Source organism: Equus przewalskii, chromosome 27, assembly GCF_037783145.1.
Source record: "Equus przewalskii isolate Varuska chromosome 27, EquPr2, whole genome shotgun sequence".
In the NCBI taxonomy this organism is placed as follows: Eukaryota; Metazoa; Chordata; class Mammalia; order Perissodactyla; family Equidae; genus Equus; species Equus przewalskii.
In genome coordinates, this window is record NC_091857.1 from 39,722,679 (window position 1) to 39,740,735 (window position 18,057).

An 18,057-nucleotide genomic window follows, 5' to 3' on the forward strand; every position below is an offset into this window, starting at 1 on the left:
CCTCCTCGAAAAAAAGATGTTGGTATCCTAACCCCCAGCACTATGACCCTGACCTTATTTGGAAACAGTGTCTTCACAAATGTGATCAAGATAAAATGAGGGCGGGGGCGGTGAAAAACAGGACACTGTGGACACAGAGACGGGCACAGAGGGCAGACGCTGTGAAGATGGAGGCAGAGGTCAGGGTGATGCCAAGGGATGGCAAAGCCACCAGCAAACCTCGAAGCAGGAGAGGACGGTGTGACCAGGCACCAGGAAAGGAAAGGCTTAGCAACAATCTGATCCATAACTAAACACAGTATGTCAGATGCTTTCCAGACAAGGAGAACACAAAATGTGCTGTTTTTCAGAAGCTCATGTCGTTTTTGCAGCTGTTGCCATCCTAAGTGAAACTTACACAGTTGCAGGAGGACCCCACAAACTGCTCCGGCTCTAAGCATCCAGGAGTTGCCTTGCACCTGCTGTGTAGTGGCTTCTTGCACGAGCTGGCTGTGTAAGGGCTTGCACATGCGCCCTGAGTGGGCCCAGTTGTTACGCAGTTGTAACACATCCTCTGCGCTCTGGTGTATAAAACCTCCGACTGCACTAAGCTGAGGGGCGGGGGGCACCGCTGTGGAGCCATCCCTCGTGCCCCCCATTTGCTTGGACAAGCAACAGACCTTTTCTCTTCACCCGCCTCAGCCTTGGTTGTGCTTTTTGGCTCCGCGCTCACCAAGAGATGGATGGACCACTTAAGTTCAGTTACAACGGGACAGACTCCCTCACCGCCCTCAGAAGGAACCAGCCTGCCACGCCCTGCTCTCGGACTCTGGCCCCGGACTGTGGGGGATAAAGTTCTGTTGTTTCAGTCACCAGGTCAGGGCACTTTGTTGCCTGAACTCCAGGAAGTTACTACACATCCCCCGACTCCAGCCCCTAAAGAGGGTGGCGAGGCCAAGAGGAAGGTGTCTGGGGATGATGAGGTCGGGAGTTCAGGCCTGCGGGTGCCGGGGGTCAGGAGAGCATTTCCTTGGAGAGAGCTGTGCCATGACCCCCAGCCTTCCAAGGGGCAGGGACTGTGGCTGTTATGTCCTCAGCTGCCAAGGGAGGAGGGGCTCCCAGGGGATCACCAGGAGGGTGACAGAGTTCCTGCAGGGAGGGCCCAGGGAGGGCCACCACGGCCTCAGTCCGAGTCAGCCTAGAATCTGTGCTGGACGCTCTGGGTGGGGGTGGGGTGGACTAAGGGCGATGCCGCTGAGTGTCCCCATAGGTCTGATGTGGACCCTCGGGAGAGAGGATGGGGGACTGAGGCTGGGGAAGAGCCTGGAGCCGGGCAGACCTGGGCAGAAGGAGCTCCAGCTGCCGAGCACCTGAGAAAGGAAGGCCCAGCTAGAGCGAGGCCGCCTCCCTGGTTGGGGCCGAGGGGCCGAACTGCAGCAGGAAGAGCCCACGCAGGAAGGATGGGCTGGAAGACCCCGCAGCAGGGCACGGAGGAGCCAGCCTCACAGCCCGCGTGAGGCGCCCGCCTTCCTTCCCTCGGTGGCTCCCGCCTCCTCCTACCTGGCGGTCAGGGCTGCAGGTGGCAGGACCACGGAGGGAGGGTGGGAATCGCAGGCTGTGCCACAGAGAACTTGGGTGGGTCCTGTGACACCTGTGACAAAGGACCCCGAATGTGGTGGCTAACACAACACAAATTTATCATCTCACAGCAAGAGGCCACCTTTGAGTGGTCAGCTGCCTGGTCTCGGCCACCTGGTAAGCTGGGCCTTCTCTGCAGAGAAGGAACTTTCCAGAATCCTTAGGAAACCACCCCTGGGGAAGCAGTTAGGGAAAGACACTGAGGAGAGACGTCGCACATATTGGGACAAGTGTCCACTCTGGTGTTTATTAGACCTTTGATGCTGGAGGCTGCAGAATGTGCACATGCCACACCAGTCAGTGTGGGTGCCAAGTGGATGACCTGGGCTGCTGTCAGGGGACACTGGGGGGTGAGCCCCGCAGCCTGGCTGGCTGGGATGGAGCAGCCTTGCTGCAAGGTGGTCTAGTTGGGTCCGGAAGGTCTGAAGTGGATGAGGACAGGGGCGTCTCATAGGAGTTCAGAGCTGGCTGCTTCCGACCCCACACATAAAAGGAGGCCATAAGCTCAGGAGCAGGAAGGGGTGCAAGAGGGGACAGGTCTGCAGACCAGGGTGGAGCAGGAGGGCTGGCAGCACCCGGAGGACTGGCAGGAGGGGGCCAGGTACACAATGGGCCTGCAGCTCACGGGCACGCACACAGTGGGCCTGCAGCTCACGGGCACACACAAGGCGGGCCTGCAGCTCACAGGTGTGCAGCAGGCCACCTGGCAGAGGCTGGGCACACAGCAGGCCAGGCTACAGGAGGAGGCCTGGCCACAGGTCGTTAGGCAACATGGGGACAGGCAGCCACAGGCCGACTGGCAGGAGGTGGCAGAGCCGCACACGGGCCGGCACAGCAGAGACACGCAGGGGGCCGGCTGCCCGCAGGAGCTCCCGCAGCCCAGGGGAGGGCAGCAGGGGGCAGGGCAAGCTGGCTGGCAGCCTGTGGAGCAGCTGGTGAGGCACATGGTGGTGTGGGGCTGGGCTGGGGTCAGGGCAGAGGACGGGCTGGTCTGCAGCCTCCTGGCCCAGGGGGACCTTTATACCTGCGGGCTGTGGGCGTCCTGGCAATGAGCCACCAGGTGCCTTCCTCGTGGATACCTGGTTGTTCTCCTCTTCCTCTCCATGGGTTTCCTCCTGGAGTTTCTGGTTGAAGTGACGCCGTCTAGGAGGTTCCTCCTCAGCTGGAGACTCCCTGTGACTCAGCGGCCACGTGACTCTGGAGTCGCGTCCAGGATGGATGGTGAAGGGCCGTCAGCTGGGGACAGGGGCTCCACATCACGATTTTCAAGATCCTTCCCAATTTTGAATACCTTGTCCTCTGTCTGCACAGACACAGTCACACTTACCCCACCAGGGTCCCCATTTTGCTTTGGAAACTCAGTAATCCAGAAGGTCTTCCCAGTGGGCGGGAGCCATGGGGCTGGGTCCTCACTGTGCAGGGTCCACATTGTTGCAATAACAACAGTAACAACCAAGTTCCAGCTTTGTGTCAGGTGCAGAGCCAAGAATTCACGTGGACAATCTCATAACTGATTAATGATCCGTCCTGCTGCCGTTCAAGGGGTGGGTGATACCCCACTGGTACAGATGTGCAATTAGGAGGCTCTAGAAGGAGCCCATGACGTGGGCACATTCTCACCACTGCACACAGAGAAGCGGTGTTTGAAGCTGCCTGGTTTCCCTCCGGAATCTGTGGTTTTTACTGCTGTGCCAAATTGTGTTGGGGCTTTAGGGGCTTTCTGATATTCTTGGATCTGTAAGTTGAAATTTTTTTTAAAAAAATAAAATTTGGGGATTTTTGTCTTTTATTCTTCAAAACATTCTTATGCGTCAGTGTCAGTCTCTTTTCCTTCTTTGGTTGAAATTACTTGTAGGTTTGACTTTCTGACACCGCTCTCCTTTTTCTTACTCTTTTTCCCACTTCTTCAGATTGGATAATTTCTACTGATGTGTCCTCAAGGTCACCGACTCCTTCTCCCTCTATCAGCCCAGGACTGAGATGCCTGGTTCACCAGCCCCTGCACCCTCGCGCCCCACACGGTGGGATTTCCCATGGCTCCTGGACCACACCTGCTTCTGCAGCAGTGTCCTCACCTCACCCCCACGGCTGCCTCTGCTGGAACACTGTCCCCTCCCCTCTTCACATCCCCTGTGCCAGCTCCGCATGGCCTCCTCACAGAGGCCCCCAGACCACCCCCCAGCACCCCCATCACTCTCTATCTGCTGAACCTGTTTCCTTCCCGGGACTCAGCCCTCTCTGGAATTCTTTCATGCATGAATTTCTTCATTCACTCGTTTCTTCATGGCCCTGGAAGGCTCATGGGGCCAGGACTCTCCATGACCAGCACACAGGATATAATTGTTGCATGAACAAATCAATTCTTGTGTAGACGACCATGAGGCAGGAGTTGGCAAACGCTCCGTGAAGAGCAGGTGTAAGCATTTCAGGCCTTGTGGTTGAGTGGTCTCTCCCATCACTGCTCAGCGTTGCCGTGCAAAAGCCGCCCTGGATGACATGTACATGCATGTGTCCAATAAGACTTTATTACAAACGGGCAGCAGGCCAGCTGCATCCCTCAGACTTCAGTTTGCGAGCCCTGCTTTAATGTGTTCCTGCACAGAATAAGAGCTGAAATACATGATTGCCTCCAAGTCTCCACTGATGGCACGAGACAAACAGGATTGAAAGGACACAGTCCTCCGAGTGGAGGGCTGCGTGCACAGTGATGGCCTGGAGAAACCCCACATGGGGTCAAACCCAGACGTCCTGTTCACAGAGGGAGGAATCGGCCTGAAGCCAAACTGATTTATGGTAGAGCATAACAGAGGAGTGCGTCCCCAGACAGGAAGCTGCTGTGGACCGTGGTGGAAACAGCCAGGAGGAAGTCAACAGTGTGCTTCCGTGTTGTTGGGAACACCCACTGTCAGGTATAAAGGCCGCCCCGGGAAGGAGCCTGCAGACACCACTGCCTCTACCCCAACACCAGCCCAGCCTCACGCCACCATGTGCCACACCAGCTGCTCCTCGGGCTGCCAGGCTGCCTGCTGCTCGCCCAGGCCCTGCCAGGCATCCTGCTGTGTGCCTGTGAGCTGCAGACCTGCTGTGTGCACACCTGTGAGCTGCCAGCCTGCTGTGTGCACACCTGTGAGCTGCCAGTCAGCTGTGTGCACACCTGTGAGCTGCCAGCCTGCTGTGTGCACACCTGTGAGCTGCCAATCTACTGTGTGTGTGGGCCCCTCCTGCCAGTCCTTCGGCGGGCCTGTGAGCTGCCAGGCCTCCACGTGTGTGGTCCCCTCCTGGCAGTCCTTCGTGCGTGTGCCTGTGAGCTGCAAGCCTGCCGTGCTTGTGGCCCCCTCCTGCCAGTCCTCCGGGTGCTGCCAGCCGTCCTGCCCCACCCTGGTCTGCAGACCCATCTCCTGCAGCTCCCCTTGCTGCTATTGACCACGAGTCCCTTCTCAGCTGCATCAGTGCAGACGGGTCCTCACCTGTAGCCCTCCCAGAACGAGTCCTCTGCGGGCCTCCAGCTTCTGCATGTGGCAGATGAAATGCATGCTCACCGACCCCTCTGAACTCTGGGGTGAGAATGTGGCAGGATGACCTGGATCCCTCCGTGACCCTCCCTATGCCCTCAGGGAATTCCTGATTCCCAGAGTCCTTCTCTGTTCCCAGTAGGAAGCAAAACTCCACGTGAGCCAAATAAATCGTGCTCTCCTGACGCAGCTCGTCTGTGCATTTTATGCTCCTGTAGTTTTCAGTTCTCTCCTTAAAGGTGTATGCAAATAAGCACGGCAGCCGCTCCTCAAAGAGTCCTCTTCCGGCGGCTCAGCTAAAGGTGGGGGGCCCTTGGTTGGTGTGTTGGTGTGGGAGGCAGGGGCTTCCTCACGTCAGCCACCCGAGACTCACACTGTGGATGGAGAATTGCAGAGGAAAAATATCCTCCCCCTGAGTGGGGGACGGGAAACAGGCCTGGGGCGCGGGTCCCACATGGTCCCTTAAAGGATTCCTACAAGGAGGGCAGGAAACTCTCACACAATCCCCTGCAAGTACAAAGCAGAGTCTGGCCATCCCAGGGAGGAGTGGTAGGAAGTGAGAAAGCCTCGCCCCCCAGGTCCCAGGCACAAGGACCTGCTCAAGATGACACTGGAACAGGAGGCAAGAGAGCCCTCCTGTCTCCCAACTCACCTGGCCAGCTGCGTGAGCAGCATCAGCCTGCACATGTAGCTGAAAACTTAGGGCGGAGCAAAATCTCTGCGCCTCAGCCCTTACCCTAAGCACAAGCTGCCGGCAGCCCACCACAGCAGGAGTCCGAAGTCCTGGTACCCTGAAGTTCGTCACAGTAACAGCAAAACCCAAACCAACTTCTACATCTGACCAGGTTGATTCAAACCTGCCCCACAAACTGATGACCTGACAGAAGAAGAGACACACTCACTTCCAGGAGGAAACTAGTTGATGTCCATTTTAATTAATATAAAATATCTGACATTAAACAAAACTTAGAAGACATTTAAAAGCAGGGAAAAATAAATCCATTGTCAGGAGACAAAGCTATCAACAAAATTGGACTCAGAAATGATCCAGTTGTTGGAGCCATTAGACAGAAACTTTAAAACAACTATGACTAGGGAAATAAGTCAGACCAAAAAAACAAATACTGTATGATCTCACTTATATGTGGAATCCAAAAAAACACTGAACCCAGAGACGCAGAGAAGACGGTGGTGGTTGTCAGAGGTGGGGGTGGGTGTGGGCAAAATGAGTGAAGGGGGTCAAAAGTTACAATCTTCCAGTTATAAAGTAAATAAGTCCTGGGGATGTAACGTACAGCATGGTGACTATAAGAGAAAAACTAAAAGAACATAGGTAATACGCTTAAAGGAGATTATTGTAAATATGAGAAGAGAATGAGAATCTATTAGAATAAAAGAAAAAAACAGACCTGAGGGAAACAAGTAAAACTTCTAGAAATAAAAAATCAAGTAATGGGAATTAAAGACTCAGCGGACAAGCTCCCCACTGTCCTAGAAGGACGAGGTGTGCTGTGCGCGGGAACCACAGGAACGGGGCCACGGCGACTGCGCTCCGGGCGTGCATGGGGACAGGCCCGAAGACGGAGGGAAGCAGGTGCAGCTGCATCGTGAGGGTCACCATGGCCAGGGTCATAGGTCACTCACTGACAGTGCAGAGGTGGGATGGGGCAGAGGCCTCTGGGTAGGGCGCCCTTGAAATTTACCATTAAAACTGGGGCAATTTTGAATGAAAGGACCATTATTAATAATTACACAGGACCAGCCTGGGAAAACTAGGACGTGTGGGCAACTTGGCTCAAGAGAACTGGGACCTGAACCCCAAGTCTGGAATGCAGGGCTAAGGGCAGAGTTTCGGGTTCAGGGTGGTGACCAGCCTCATGGGTTGCTCCTGAGGACATGAGTAATGCCAACCTGGGACGGCTGGGGCACTGTCACCCCACCAGAGATGACACGGTACATGTCTGTGCAGGACCAAAGGTGGGCCCAGGAGAGCGGGGGCTGACCATGGAGGGGACTTCAGGAGGAGCGGGAGAAAGGAAGACAGCCAGGCACACCCAGACTTGGGTCTGTGTCCTCGTTTTATTAGCTGTGGAGTGACAGCTTAGCCATCAAGCTGAGACAGGGACCCTGGGCCCCAGAAACAGAAAGGTGAGGGCAAATGAGCCATGCTGCCCTGGGCGTGGCAGACGTGCAGAATTCTCCCAGAGGGCAGCAAGGGCACATGCAGGTAGCAAAGGAGGTTGAACCCTAAAACGTAGGTGAGGTCCATGACAGGGCATCACAGAGGTGACAGAGACCAGGAGTCAGAGCCTCACAGCAGGTTCAGCACAGGCAGGGACCACAGGGGTCAGATGGCAGGAGGCCAGCAGCACTCAGAGGAAGAGCCGGAAGGCCACACTCAGGCGGCCTGCAGCTCACGGGCACACAGCAGGCCAGCTGCATCAGAAGGCTGGGCCCCAGGCCGCTGGGCAGCATGGGGATGGGAAGTGGAGAAATGGCCGGTGGGGCACGTGGTCAAGTCCCTGAGGTGACTGAGGGGAGGGAGGGGTCAAGGCAGAGGGACAGGTCTGGCCTGGGTCCCCAACAGGTGTTGCTAGAACTTTCCATCCTATGTGGTGGTGAGCTTGGCTTTAGCTCCTGCAGGCAGTGCCTTTTATTCAGCCTCACCACTGCAGCGGCCTGATGCCTGTGCTCCGCACCGTAGGGGTCTCCAAAGCAGGCTTCCTCCTTCACAGGCCCCAGAGAGCACTGGGTGCGGGTGGGAGACCACCACACCAGCGCTGCACCCTCCCCGCACAGCCCATATGGAGAGAAGCATTGCCCTGCACAGCCTGTTGCCTCAGATGGGGAATGTCATGAACAGGAAAGCAGATTCATGATAACCGCCCCCAAGAGAAGGTCCTCAGTCAGCTCCGTTCACGCCCCACCATCATCCCTGACCACCCTCCCAGCGAACAGCCCCCAGGGCAGCCAGCGAGATCAAACTGAAGGACTGTGTCCCTCGGTTCTGCTACTCAGCCTCACTGGGAAGGCCAGGCGAACATGGGGGTCATTGCTAACTCCTCTTCCGGAATGTTCCAGGCTGAAATCAGTGCAGGCCTGCCTGTGAGCAGGTGGGACTGATGTCCACTCATCAAAGAGTAGCCTTGGGCATCTCTGCATCAGACAGGGTGTCAACCGCACCTTCTCACTCAGCTTTTATGGCAAACATCTGTCCACAATTCTGTAGAGGCCAGACACGGCACTCCAGGCCTTCGGGGGCCAGGCCTCCTTGCACACACCATGGGGACCCCACTCGCCCCAACCCCTGCCCCTTGCTCCCAAGACTCCACTGTCTTGGACATGAGGATCCTTCAGAATCCACTGCGAGCTAGGATCACTCGCCGGCCAGGGATACAGCGCGATGTGACCTCAAATCGAGACGCCCTCACCAGCCACCGTCTGGCCTGGAACCAGCTCTTGGATTCTCAGGAGCCTTGACTGAGTAAGGTTCAGGAACAAAAATTGCTTCCTTGGAGAATCAAAGTGAAGTTTCATCAGATTGTGTGTGGAAAGACCCCACATAGGGCCTAGGGTGGGGCTGGCAGGGACACACAGGGTTAAATTCTGTCCTTCTCAGCGGCCGCCTGAGGGCTGGGGCAGAACATGGTCTGTTCTTCCCCAGGGTCTGCAGGGCCTCGCACCCCAGCGATCCCAGGTGCACAGTCCTGTTGTGGGCCCAGCCTGGGTGGCCCCTGCAGGCAGAAGTCAGGGCACATCTCAGCCAGCGTCCTCTGCTCCTTCACAAGGCCAGGGTCCCACACCTGTGGGCAGTGGCCCAAATGTCCCAGCAGGAAGAAGCCCAAAGTGGGGGGCTGTCACTGGCAGCCAATGGACCTGAGCCCCTCGCTGCTGGGGCAGTGTCACCCCCACGCCCACAGGCACGTGTAGACACGCTGTGGAGGGCGAGTGTCAGTGCCCACCAGGGACACCCATGGGGCAGGTGGATGGATGCATGGGGACAATGACTCCAAGGGGTTGCTTTGACCACTCTGTGCCAACGGGACCCTGCACCCAACCCAACATGAGCCCAGCCAACTGTTGGCACTGGCCCCTCCCAGCTCAGAGACTCCACTCTGCATCGGGGTTTCCTTGTTGGACTGGCTTCATGGGGCACCCTAAACAGGAACAGGGAGGTGAAATCAGCAATAGCACACGGTGGACACCTCGCCGGGATGCACAGCCCAGGTATAAAGGCCACTCGGGGAAGGAGCCTGCAGACCAGCCCCGTGCTCCACCCTGACCCTAGCCCAGCCCCACGCCACCATGTGCCACACCAGCTGCTCCACCGGTCCCCTGAGCTGTCTCCCCACCTGTTGCCCTACCCCAGGCTGCAGGAGCTCCTGCAGCTAGCCAGCCTCCAGCGTGGCTCTGCTGTGCCGGCCCGTGTGCAGCTCAGCAGCCTCCTGCCAGTCGGCCTGCAGCTGCCCGTCCCTATGCTGCCCAACAACCTGTGGCCAGCCCTCCTCCTGCAGCCCGGGCTGCTGAATGCCCAGCCCCTGCCAGGAGGCCTGCTTCGTGCCCAACAGCTACAGTCTCACTGTGGGCACCCGTGAGCTGCAGGCCCGCCGTGTGCATGCCTGTGAGCTGCAGTCCCACTGTGTGCGTGCCTGTGAGCTGCAGTCCCACTGTGTGCGTGCCTGTGAGCTGCAGGCCCACTGTGTGCGTGCCCGTGAGCTGCAGGCCCGCCATGTGTGAGGCCACCTCTTGCCAGTCCTGCTGCTGCCAGCCTTCCTACTCTATCCTGGTCTGCACACCCACTGTCCCCTGCGGCACCCCCACCTGCTGCTGAAGCTGTGGCACACAAACCAGCGTCTCCCTGGTCACAGACAGCCGAGCTGTGCTACAAAGGTCTGGACCCTCCAGCTCTGCCCTCCACAGGAACAAGCTTTCCAGGCTCCACACTAGTCTCTGGCCAGTTACCAAGGACCCTGCACGGCTCCCACAGGGTGTGAACCAGGAACCACCTCTATGGCTGGTTAACAAACTGATCAATCTAGCATTCTCTCCTTGGGACTTGCCATTAGCACAGCGCCCAGGGGCTGGGAGGGGTGGCTCGCTGTGTAGAGGCAGGGTCTGGGATGAGGGGCTGGGGGCTGGCCCCTCCTCATGAGTATGCCCTGAGGGTGGCCTGAGCCTGATGTCCACCTTCCCGTGCAGCCTGCTGGCCTGTTCTCTGCCCTCGCAACTCCTGCTGCAGCCCGCAAGGCCGAGCACCAGGCTGGCCGCCATGCTGTCCTTATTCACGAAGCCTGGGACATTTGACATCCCCAAGCCACCGCTTCCTGCCACCAACCGGTCCTTGGCAGACAGAAGCAGCACCTTCCTGTCTGAGCATACCACCTCTGGGCTCCTCGGCTAGCTCCTTGAGCAGTGTGCCAGTGTGCCAGCCATCACCATCGCCTGGCTGGAGGTGCTCCTGGCCATCGTTCCCTCGGGGACAGAGAGCAGCAGGACACCAGCCCCCTCTTATATCTGACACCACATTCGATATTTCCTGAGCACCTCCATGGGGCCCCAGGGCAGACGGCTGTGAGCCATCACAGGCAGAGCCCCACCCCTGTCCAGTGGGGGACAAGATGACCCTTGGATGACCACAAAGGTCACAGTAAATGTGCAGCTGCAGTCAGAACAGAGAGGGTGTCACAGTGCATGTGCTGGAGCGTGTCTCTCTCTGCTGTTCTCTTTTGCTGGCCTTTTCTCAGCTTTTGTGGTCTAGCCAGTGATGCCTTGCACACCTTGGACTCACAGCAACCTCCCTCTTCCACTTTCTCTCACATGAAGGGTGGCGTCTGTGTTGTCTGGAGCTCAGCACCCGTCTCCACCAGCACGGCAGCGTCAAGGGCACGCGCTGCACTGTCAGGTGGGGCTGGGTTTGAGTTGCAGCTCTGCCACCTACAAACTGTCACCTGGGGCAATGATCTGCCTGTCTGTGACCTTGGTGTCCCCATCTGTAAAACTGGCACTTCACCGGTGCCTGACTCAGAGGTTGCCATGAGCGCTCAATGGGACGCTGTCCCAGGCACGTGTCCCCAGAGGCCTGTACCTGCCATCCGGGCTTTTCAGAGTTAACACAACCGAAGAACCTCACGCCCGAGCTCACAACCCAAAACACAAAACACGTGAGAGCACGTGTCCACACAAGCAAAAGGCGTCAGAAATGGCAAACAACAGAAGAAGACATTCCAGAACTTCATGTTGTGGAATTCTTGATTACAGACTTGTAAAAAAGTGTGTTTACAACATCTGTAGAACTGAACGATAGAACAACAAACAGGAGACAGGAACAAGACACTCTTTCAAAAATCAAATATATTTGAGAGAACCGATAGACCTTCTATAGCGAAAACATACAAAATCATTGAAATAAAAGCCCACTGCACACAGAGGAGACGGAAGATTAGGCAGGCCACACAGAGTGGACATGAACTAGAACGCTGACCTGAAGAAACTGTACCAAAACAAAAGATATTTTTTAAAAACTGAAAAAAAAAGTTGCTAAGAGATTTGCAAAATAGAAGGAGAAGGCCAATATTCAATTAACTGATATTCCAGAGGAAGAGACCAGAGAGAACCAGCAACACTCAGAGATACAAACTGCTCTCCAGAAATGATGAAAAACATGTACTTCAGAGTCACAAAGCACGACACATATTAGCAAAAAGAAATCCATGCCTAGATCCACGTAGTGAAAACTAAGAACTCAGAAGAGAGAACACGTTGACAGTAGCCAAAGAAAGGAGCAGTTTGCCCACAAAGGAGAACAAAGAGTGGACTTCTCAGCAGTAACACGAGAAGGCAGACAGAATGGCCAAAACGCCGAGATACGATCACATTCAGCCTCAAACCGCATTCCCCAAGAAACTCTCGGGTGAGGACTGGAACAACATTACGATATTTTCAGACAAAGAGAAACAGCATTAACCGGCAACAAACACTCACTAAGGAAATTCTGCAGAATGCAGTCCAGGAAGAAGGCCAATATCCCAGGAGGCAGACCTGAGAGGCAGAGGGCAGTAGCGACTTAACAAGCTGGTAGACACGTGGATAAAAAAATATTAACTGAGTAGAACAACAACAATGCTGACTAATTAGTGGGTTTAGGGGGACAAAGCAAGGTAAAACTAGAGTCCTGAACAGACGTTGCAAGTAAATGGAAGGGATCTGCTTTCATTTACAAGGCGAGAGGGAATGTGATCAACCCCACACTACATAAAGGTTACCTGCTGAAATCCTAGGATCGCCAGTAAAGGAACTGAAATCATGTGACGTTCTGAACCAGAGAAGGGAGGAAAAGGAACAAAAAATGGTGAAATACCAACGCAAATCTAAGTAGGAAAGGACTTTTAAAAGAAGTGTAGAAAGTCAGAGTAAAGAGAATCACAAAATAGGATGATAGAAATAATTTCAAATATATTAGGAATTACAATAAACGTAAATAGATTAAAATCTTCCAGTTCAAAGACAGAGATTGGATTTTTTTTTCTTTGAGATTGGATTTTCTTTTAAAACAAAATCCGGCTGTATGCTGTTTGCAGTCTGTCAGGGATTGTCAAACTACATCGCTCCCTCAGGGCAAATCTGGCCTCTGCCTGTTTGTAAACAAAGTTTTATTGGACACAGCCATGCTCCTTTGTTTACAAATGACCTAGGGTCATTTGTGCTACAGCTGAGTAGCTTGAGGGCTGAGTAGTTGTGACAGAGACCATAAGGCGTGCAAGCTTAAAATATTTACTGTCTCCTCCTTTACAGAAAAAGGATGTCAATCCCTGGTCTTAAACATAAAGAACTGAAAGACTGACAGTAAAAAGAGAGAAAAAAACACACTTAGCAAATACTGACCAAAGATATCTAGTACAATGATAATAATAGACTAAATATACTTCAAGGTAGAAAATATTATTATGAGTGAAGACAATTTCTAAAATGATAATAAAGTTCAATTCACCAGAAACATACAATAATCCTCAACTTCCATGTATCACAGAGTACAGCCTCCAAATGGCAAAATCTGGTGGATTCAGAGGAGGAAAGACAAATCCTCAGTCACAGGGAAAGACTGTAACACCCTTTTCTCAGAACATGACAGAGCAAGCAGACCGACAACATTAAAGATCAACTTATTCAAAATTTGAAAAATTGCAAATATTTTTTATGGCTTTAGACAAGTCATGCTGGAATGAGACAGTGGCTTAAGTAATATTTAGGGTACATTTTTGTCTTAAAGAACTTCCAATTGTATGGGGAAATGTCAATTAATGATCTAAAAACTTGTGCTCCTGGTATATACACATTTGAATCTTTTGCAAAGAGGAATTTCAGCCAAATAGAAAAAAAGTGCTTTCTATGACAATGGGTGATCCTCACGGAGGACAGGGCAAAAATCTGGATTTATTGTCATTTTAAAACAAGGGACTGATGTTTCCCTTTTTGCTTTGTTCCACTATGTGACATACTGAAAATATTTGTGCTCAGTTTTCTGAAGCTTTTCTGTGAAAAGTGTCATGGCAAAGTTGTTAAAATCATTCAGTATATATATAGCAAAACCATGGGCAGAAATTGATGAAACAGAAAACAACACTACCACACAGATCAGCAAGGTCAAATCACGGTTCCACGGAAAGACAAAGCTTTGAAACACTCGCCAGTGGAATAAAAGAGAAGCACAAATGAAGACTATTAGAAAATTAGGAATGAAAAATATGGCAGAACCAGCGATACGAGAGAGATCTTAAAAATAATCATTGGCCATAATGAAAAACTTTATCCCAACAAATTCTATAAAAATACATCTTACCAAAATGAATTATTTAGAAATATGAATAACCTTTAACCATTAAAGAAATTGCATCAGGAGTTCAAATCCAGCCACCAAGACGATACTAGATCCAGATCAAGTTATAGGTGCCGGCTGACAAACGTTCAAGGAATAAATGTCTCTAAACTTATACAGACTGTTGCAGAGAATACGAAGATAAGGCAGCTCCCTCACCCATTTTATGAGGCGACACTAACCTGAGCACCAAGACCAGTTACAGACTGCAAGATGAAAAGAAATGGGTACTGTGGACTCTGCTGACCGAAGTTAAAGAATCTCGAAACTAACCAATCGTGCTAGAAGTCAGGGTGGTGCCTGCTCTGGGAGGATGGGGGAGACTGGAGGAGGCAGCGAGGGTGTCGGGGCTGGCCGAGCTCCCTTCCTGGACCTGGGGGCAGTCACAGAGAGTGACCACTTGATGAATACTCATCAAACTGCATCCTTACGTGTTGTGTATTTTTCTGTGTGGGGGTCATTCTATAGAAAATAAAATTCCCAAGACATATTTCACAACTATCAGGATCCCCCCAAATTTTGAACATCTGACAATGGCGTCTGTGAGTTAAGATGTGGAGTAGCCCAATCTCACACCTGCTGGGGTGTAAACTGGGAACAACCACGTAGCAGACTGTTGCACCCTGTGCTATAGGTGAAGGCGTGCATAGCTATACACGAGCGGGAATACTTCTAGATAGATAACCTCGAGAAACGCTGGCACATGTGCACAAGAAAAAAGTCAAAAGAATAGTATTTACAGAATTTTAGGTAGTAGCCAAAAATTAAGAACAACTTAAATGCCTGTGACAGGAGAATAAATAGATTACAGTATATTCAGACAGTGGAATATTATACAGCCATGAACAGAAATGACCAAGAGCTACACATATCAGCAGGGATGAATTGCTCCAACATAATTTTGAGAAAAGAAAAGAAAGCAAGTCATAAAAGGGTACACAGCTTACAACAACATTTAAACTTTAAAAACACCCCAAGGAATATAATGTATTGTTTCAGAATGCGGATGAAGAAATGCACTGGGGTGATAAACCCAACTTCGAGTGGGGGGTTCCTGCAGGGTACTAGGGAGGGTTTTTCAAACCCAATAAAACTCATGTGTATGTTTGCGCATGTGCAGGTGCATGAGTGTACATGTACATGTGTGTGTGCATGTGCATGTCTGTATTGATGTGTGTTTGTGTGTGCATGCTGTATATGTGCTTACATTGGTTGTGTGCATGTGAGTGTATATGTCCAAGTTGACTGGTTCCATTTCCAGCTCAGTTTTATCTAAAGCCCCCAAACTCAAACACTACAATAGGTTCCCGACCACCTCAACCGAAAGATTATAAAACCAGTTTTGCAACTCTAAGCTCATCACCGGCCTCCAGCTCATAAACGAAAAGGTGGAAATCCCAGGCAGCCAGTAGTGGAAACATCCTCAGAGAGACAGTCTTCCCTCCCCGCCCACAGGGGAGCACATGGGGTGCTGCCCTCGACAGTGGGTGAAGGGAGCCCCAGGACTCAAGACGCATATCGAGAGAGCTGACGGGCCTCCCCCATGCGCACTGGCCCCGTATGGAACCTCAGGGACAATGGGGTCCAGGGAGTAGGGCTGGGGTGGAGTCCAGGGTATTGTGACATCTGGTTACCTGAGAGGCACCCGGAGGCTGCTCCCTGGGCAAGTGAACGGTCAAGCTCCTGCCCCAGGGCTGGGCGCTCGACCTCAGCTGGGAACAAAGCAGAAGAGACCAGTGGCCACCATGGTGCTGGCATATCGCGAACCGCACCCAGCTCCCCGTCTTAAAAAAGCTCCCAGGAAAATTCATCACTACATAAACCCCCAGAGACAAAAGGCGTGGAATCTGGTTGCTTCTGAGACAGGGTGTGGGAAGTGCATTTTCCTGCATTTACGGCCACTGCCTGGGGCTTCCACCCAGACGCCGGGCCATGGGCACGTTTCCTGAGGGTGGAGCTGGCTGCCAGGTGCTCACGGGCTGGCCAGCTGCTCCCTGCACACCGGGCACTCCCTGAAGAGCCAGCACCTCCAGGGTGCTGCCATTCTCTCTGCCACCACAAACAGAAGACCAGCACCTCGCATGGGTGGGAAGCTGGCTTGACCCCAAACAGAAAGATCATGGATGCCAAAAGGAGGGGCTGGGACATCTTCAACCAGGTGCCCCTGCCCCACAGTTCCCTCAGCACCCACACTAGCCTACATATTGGAGCAAGTTTAACCTGAAGTAGCCTCCAACAGAACAGTGGAAGCGGTAGAGGAATGGACCACACTGCAGAGGAATCTTAGCAATATTGTACGCAGCGCAAAAAGCAGCTTCCAGAAGACAGCATTCAGGATAATGCCCTTCTAATATCAGGATAATGCAAAACCACGAAATTAGAAGGCATGCTTTCCCGGAATACATAGAGAAACTCTATCTTTTTAAAAGGTAACAGAATAACGAGCACACACTTCCAACAATGGTTACCCTGGAAAGTTAGGGGTAAATTATTAATGTTCTAGGTTCCAAGTTAGGTAATGAGTTCAGGGTGGTTTATTATAATAATCAATAATTGATCATCAATCAATCACTTAAAAATGGGCCACATGTGGACCAGCGGTGCAAGTGAGTATTGAGCCAAGGACAAGAACGAACGCAGTGCTGCGACCCTGAGGTGCAAAGGAGTCCAAAGCTGCCGCGCTGATGAAAGCTCCACGACGTGGGAGACAGAGCATCTTACACTCACACTGGAAACGCAAATCCTCACGACCGGACACATTTGACATCAGCCACAGTGCTCGCTGGCCCTGGAGACAGGAATCCACAGCCACGAGGAAGCAAGAGCCCCTGCTGAAAGAGGGCATGTCACTGCCCAAGGCCACGTGCACCTGGGTCATGGAGCCTCCGGAAGCCTGACGACATGGGTCATTCCCTCCACCCAGGAGCTCGGCCCTTCCACGGAGCTCTGTGGAAGGTGATCCCTGAAGGGGGTATTAGCCCGAAACCCTGCATAACACCGGCCACAGAGGCAGGAAACAGATGTAAAGAGAAAGAAGGCATACAGAGCTGCATCTGGAAATACAATTTATTACGCTCACTTGGGGTTTGGTTTCCTGCTGGAGACAGAGAAGGACCCTGGGAGCCAGGGCTTCCCTGAGGGGATGGGGAGGTCACGGAGGAATCCAGGTCATCCGGCCACATTCTCACCCCGGAGTTCAGAGGGGTTGGTGAGCATGCTTTCCATCTGCCACGTGCAGAAGCTGCAGGCCCACAGAGGACTCATTCTGGGAGGGATACAGGTGTGGACCCGTCTGCACTGATGCAGCTGAGAAGGGACTTGCAGTTATGAGCAGCAAGGGGAGCTGCAGGAGATGGGTCTGCAGACCAGGGTGGGGCAGGACGGCTGGCAGCACCCGGAGGACTGGCAGGGGGCAGACACAAGCACGGCAGGCTTGCAGCTCACAGGCACATGCACGACGGACTGGCAGGAGGGAGCCACACACAAGGAGGGCTGGCAGCTCACAGGCACACTCACGAAGGACTGGCAGGAGGAGGCCACAGACACGGAGGGCTGGCAGCACCCAGAGGACTGGCAGGGGCCAGAAACAAGCACGGCAGGCTTGCAGCTCACAGGCACATGCAGGAAGGACTGGAAGGAGGAGGCCACACACACGGAGGGCTTGCAGCTCACAGGTGAGCACACGGCAGCCTGGCAGCTCACAGGTGAGCACACGGCTGGCTGGCAGCTCACGGGCACACAGCAGGACGCCTGGCAGGGGCTGGGTGTGCAGCAGGCCGGCTGACAGACTGAAGGGCAGCTGGTGTGGCACATGCTGGAGTGGGGCTGGGCTTCTGTGGAGGAGCAGGGCAGTGGCGTCTGCAGGCTCCTTCCCGGGGCGGCCTTTATACCCGAGCGGCAGGTGTCTACACAACACGGGACACGATGGTGTCTTCCTTGTTTTGCTTCTTCCAGGCTGGCACCCAAAACTTGATCTGTGGTGTAGACGTTGTGTTGTTGGCTTGGCTCTTGCCTCATGACTAACTGCCCCTTCCTCCAGCTCTTGTTACACCCGGA

General features: G+C 53.4%; 3 protein-coding genes across 4 annotated transcripts in view; 1 reads left to right on the top strand and 2 right to left on the bottom strand.

Moving 5' to 3' along the window:
- Window positions 1-18,057, bottom strand: part of TSPEAR (thrombospondin type laminin G domain and EAR repeats) — a 178,884-nt gene that overhangs the window by 117,123 nt on the left and 43,704 nt on the right. The window lies entirely within an intron of this gene.
- On the top strand, window positions 4,563-5,314 carry LOC139079826 (keratin-associated protein 12-1-like). The gene has a single exon (XM_070597287.1). The coding sequence runs from the start codon at window positions 4,603-4,605 to the stop codon at window positions 5,038-5,040; it is 438 nt and encodes a 145-aa protein (XP_070453388.1). The 5' UTR covers window positions 4,563-4,602; the 3' UTR covers window positions 5,041-5,314.
- LOC139079827 (keratin-associated protein 12-2-like) lies at window positions 17,050-17,874 on the bottom strand. Its single transcript, XM_070597288.1, has one exon. The coding sequence runs from the start codon at window positions 17,812-17,814 to the stop codon at window positions 17,326-17,328; it is 489 nt and encodes a 162-aa protein (XP_070453389.1). The 5' UTR covers window positions 17,815-17,874; the 3' UTR covers window positions 17,050-17,325.

Bases quoted from the DNA above. Each gene is read 5' to 3' on its own strand.
- LOC139079826 (XM_070597287.1), top strand. From the start codon at position 4,603: ATGTGCCACACCAGCTGCTCCTCGGGCTGCCAGGCTGCCTGCTGCTCG.
- LOC139079827 (XM_070597288.1), bottom strand. From the start codon at position 17,814: ATGTGCCACACCAGCTGCCCTTCAGTCTGTCAGCCGGCCTGCTGCACA.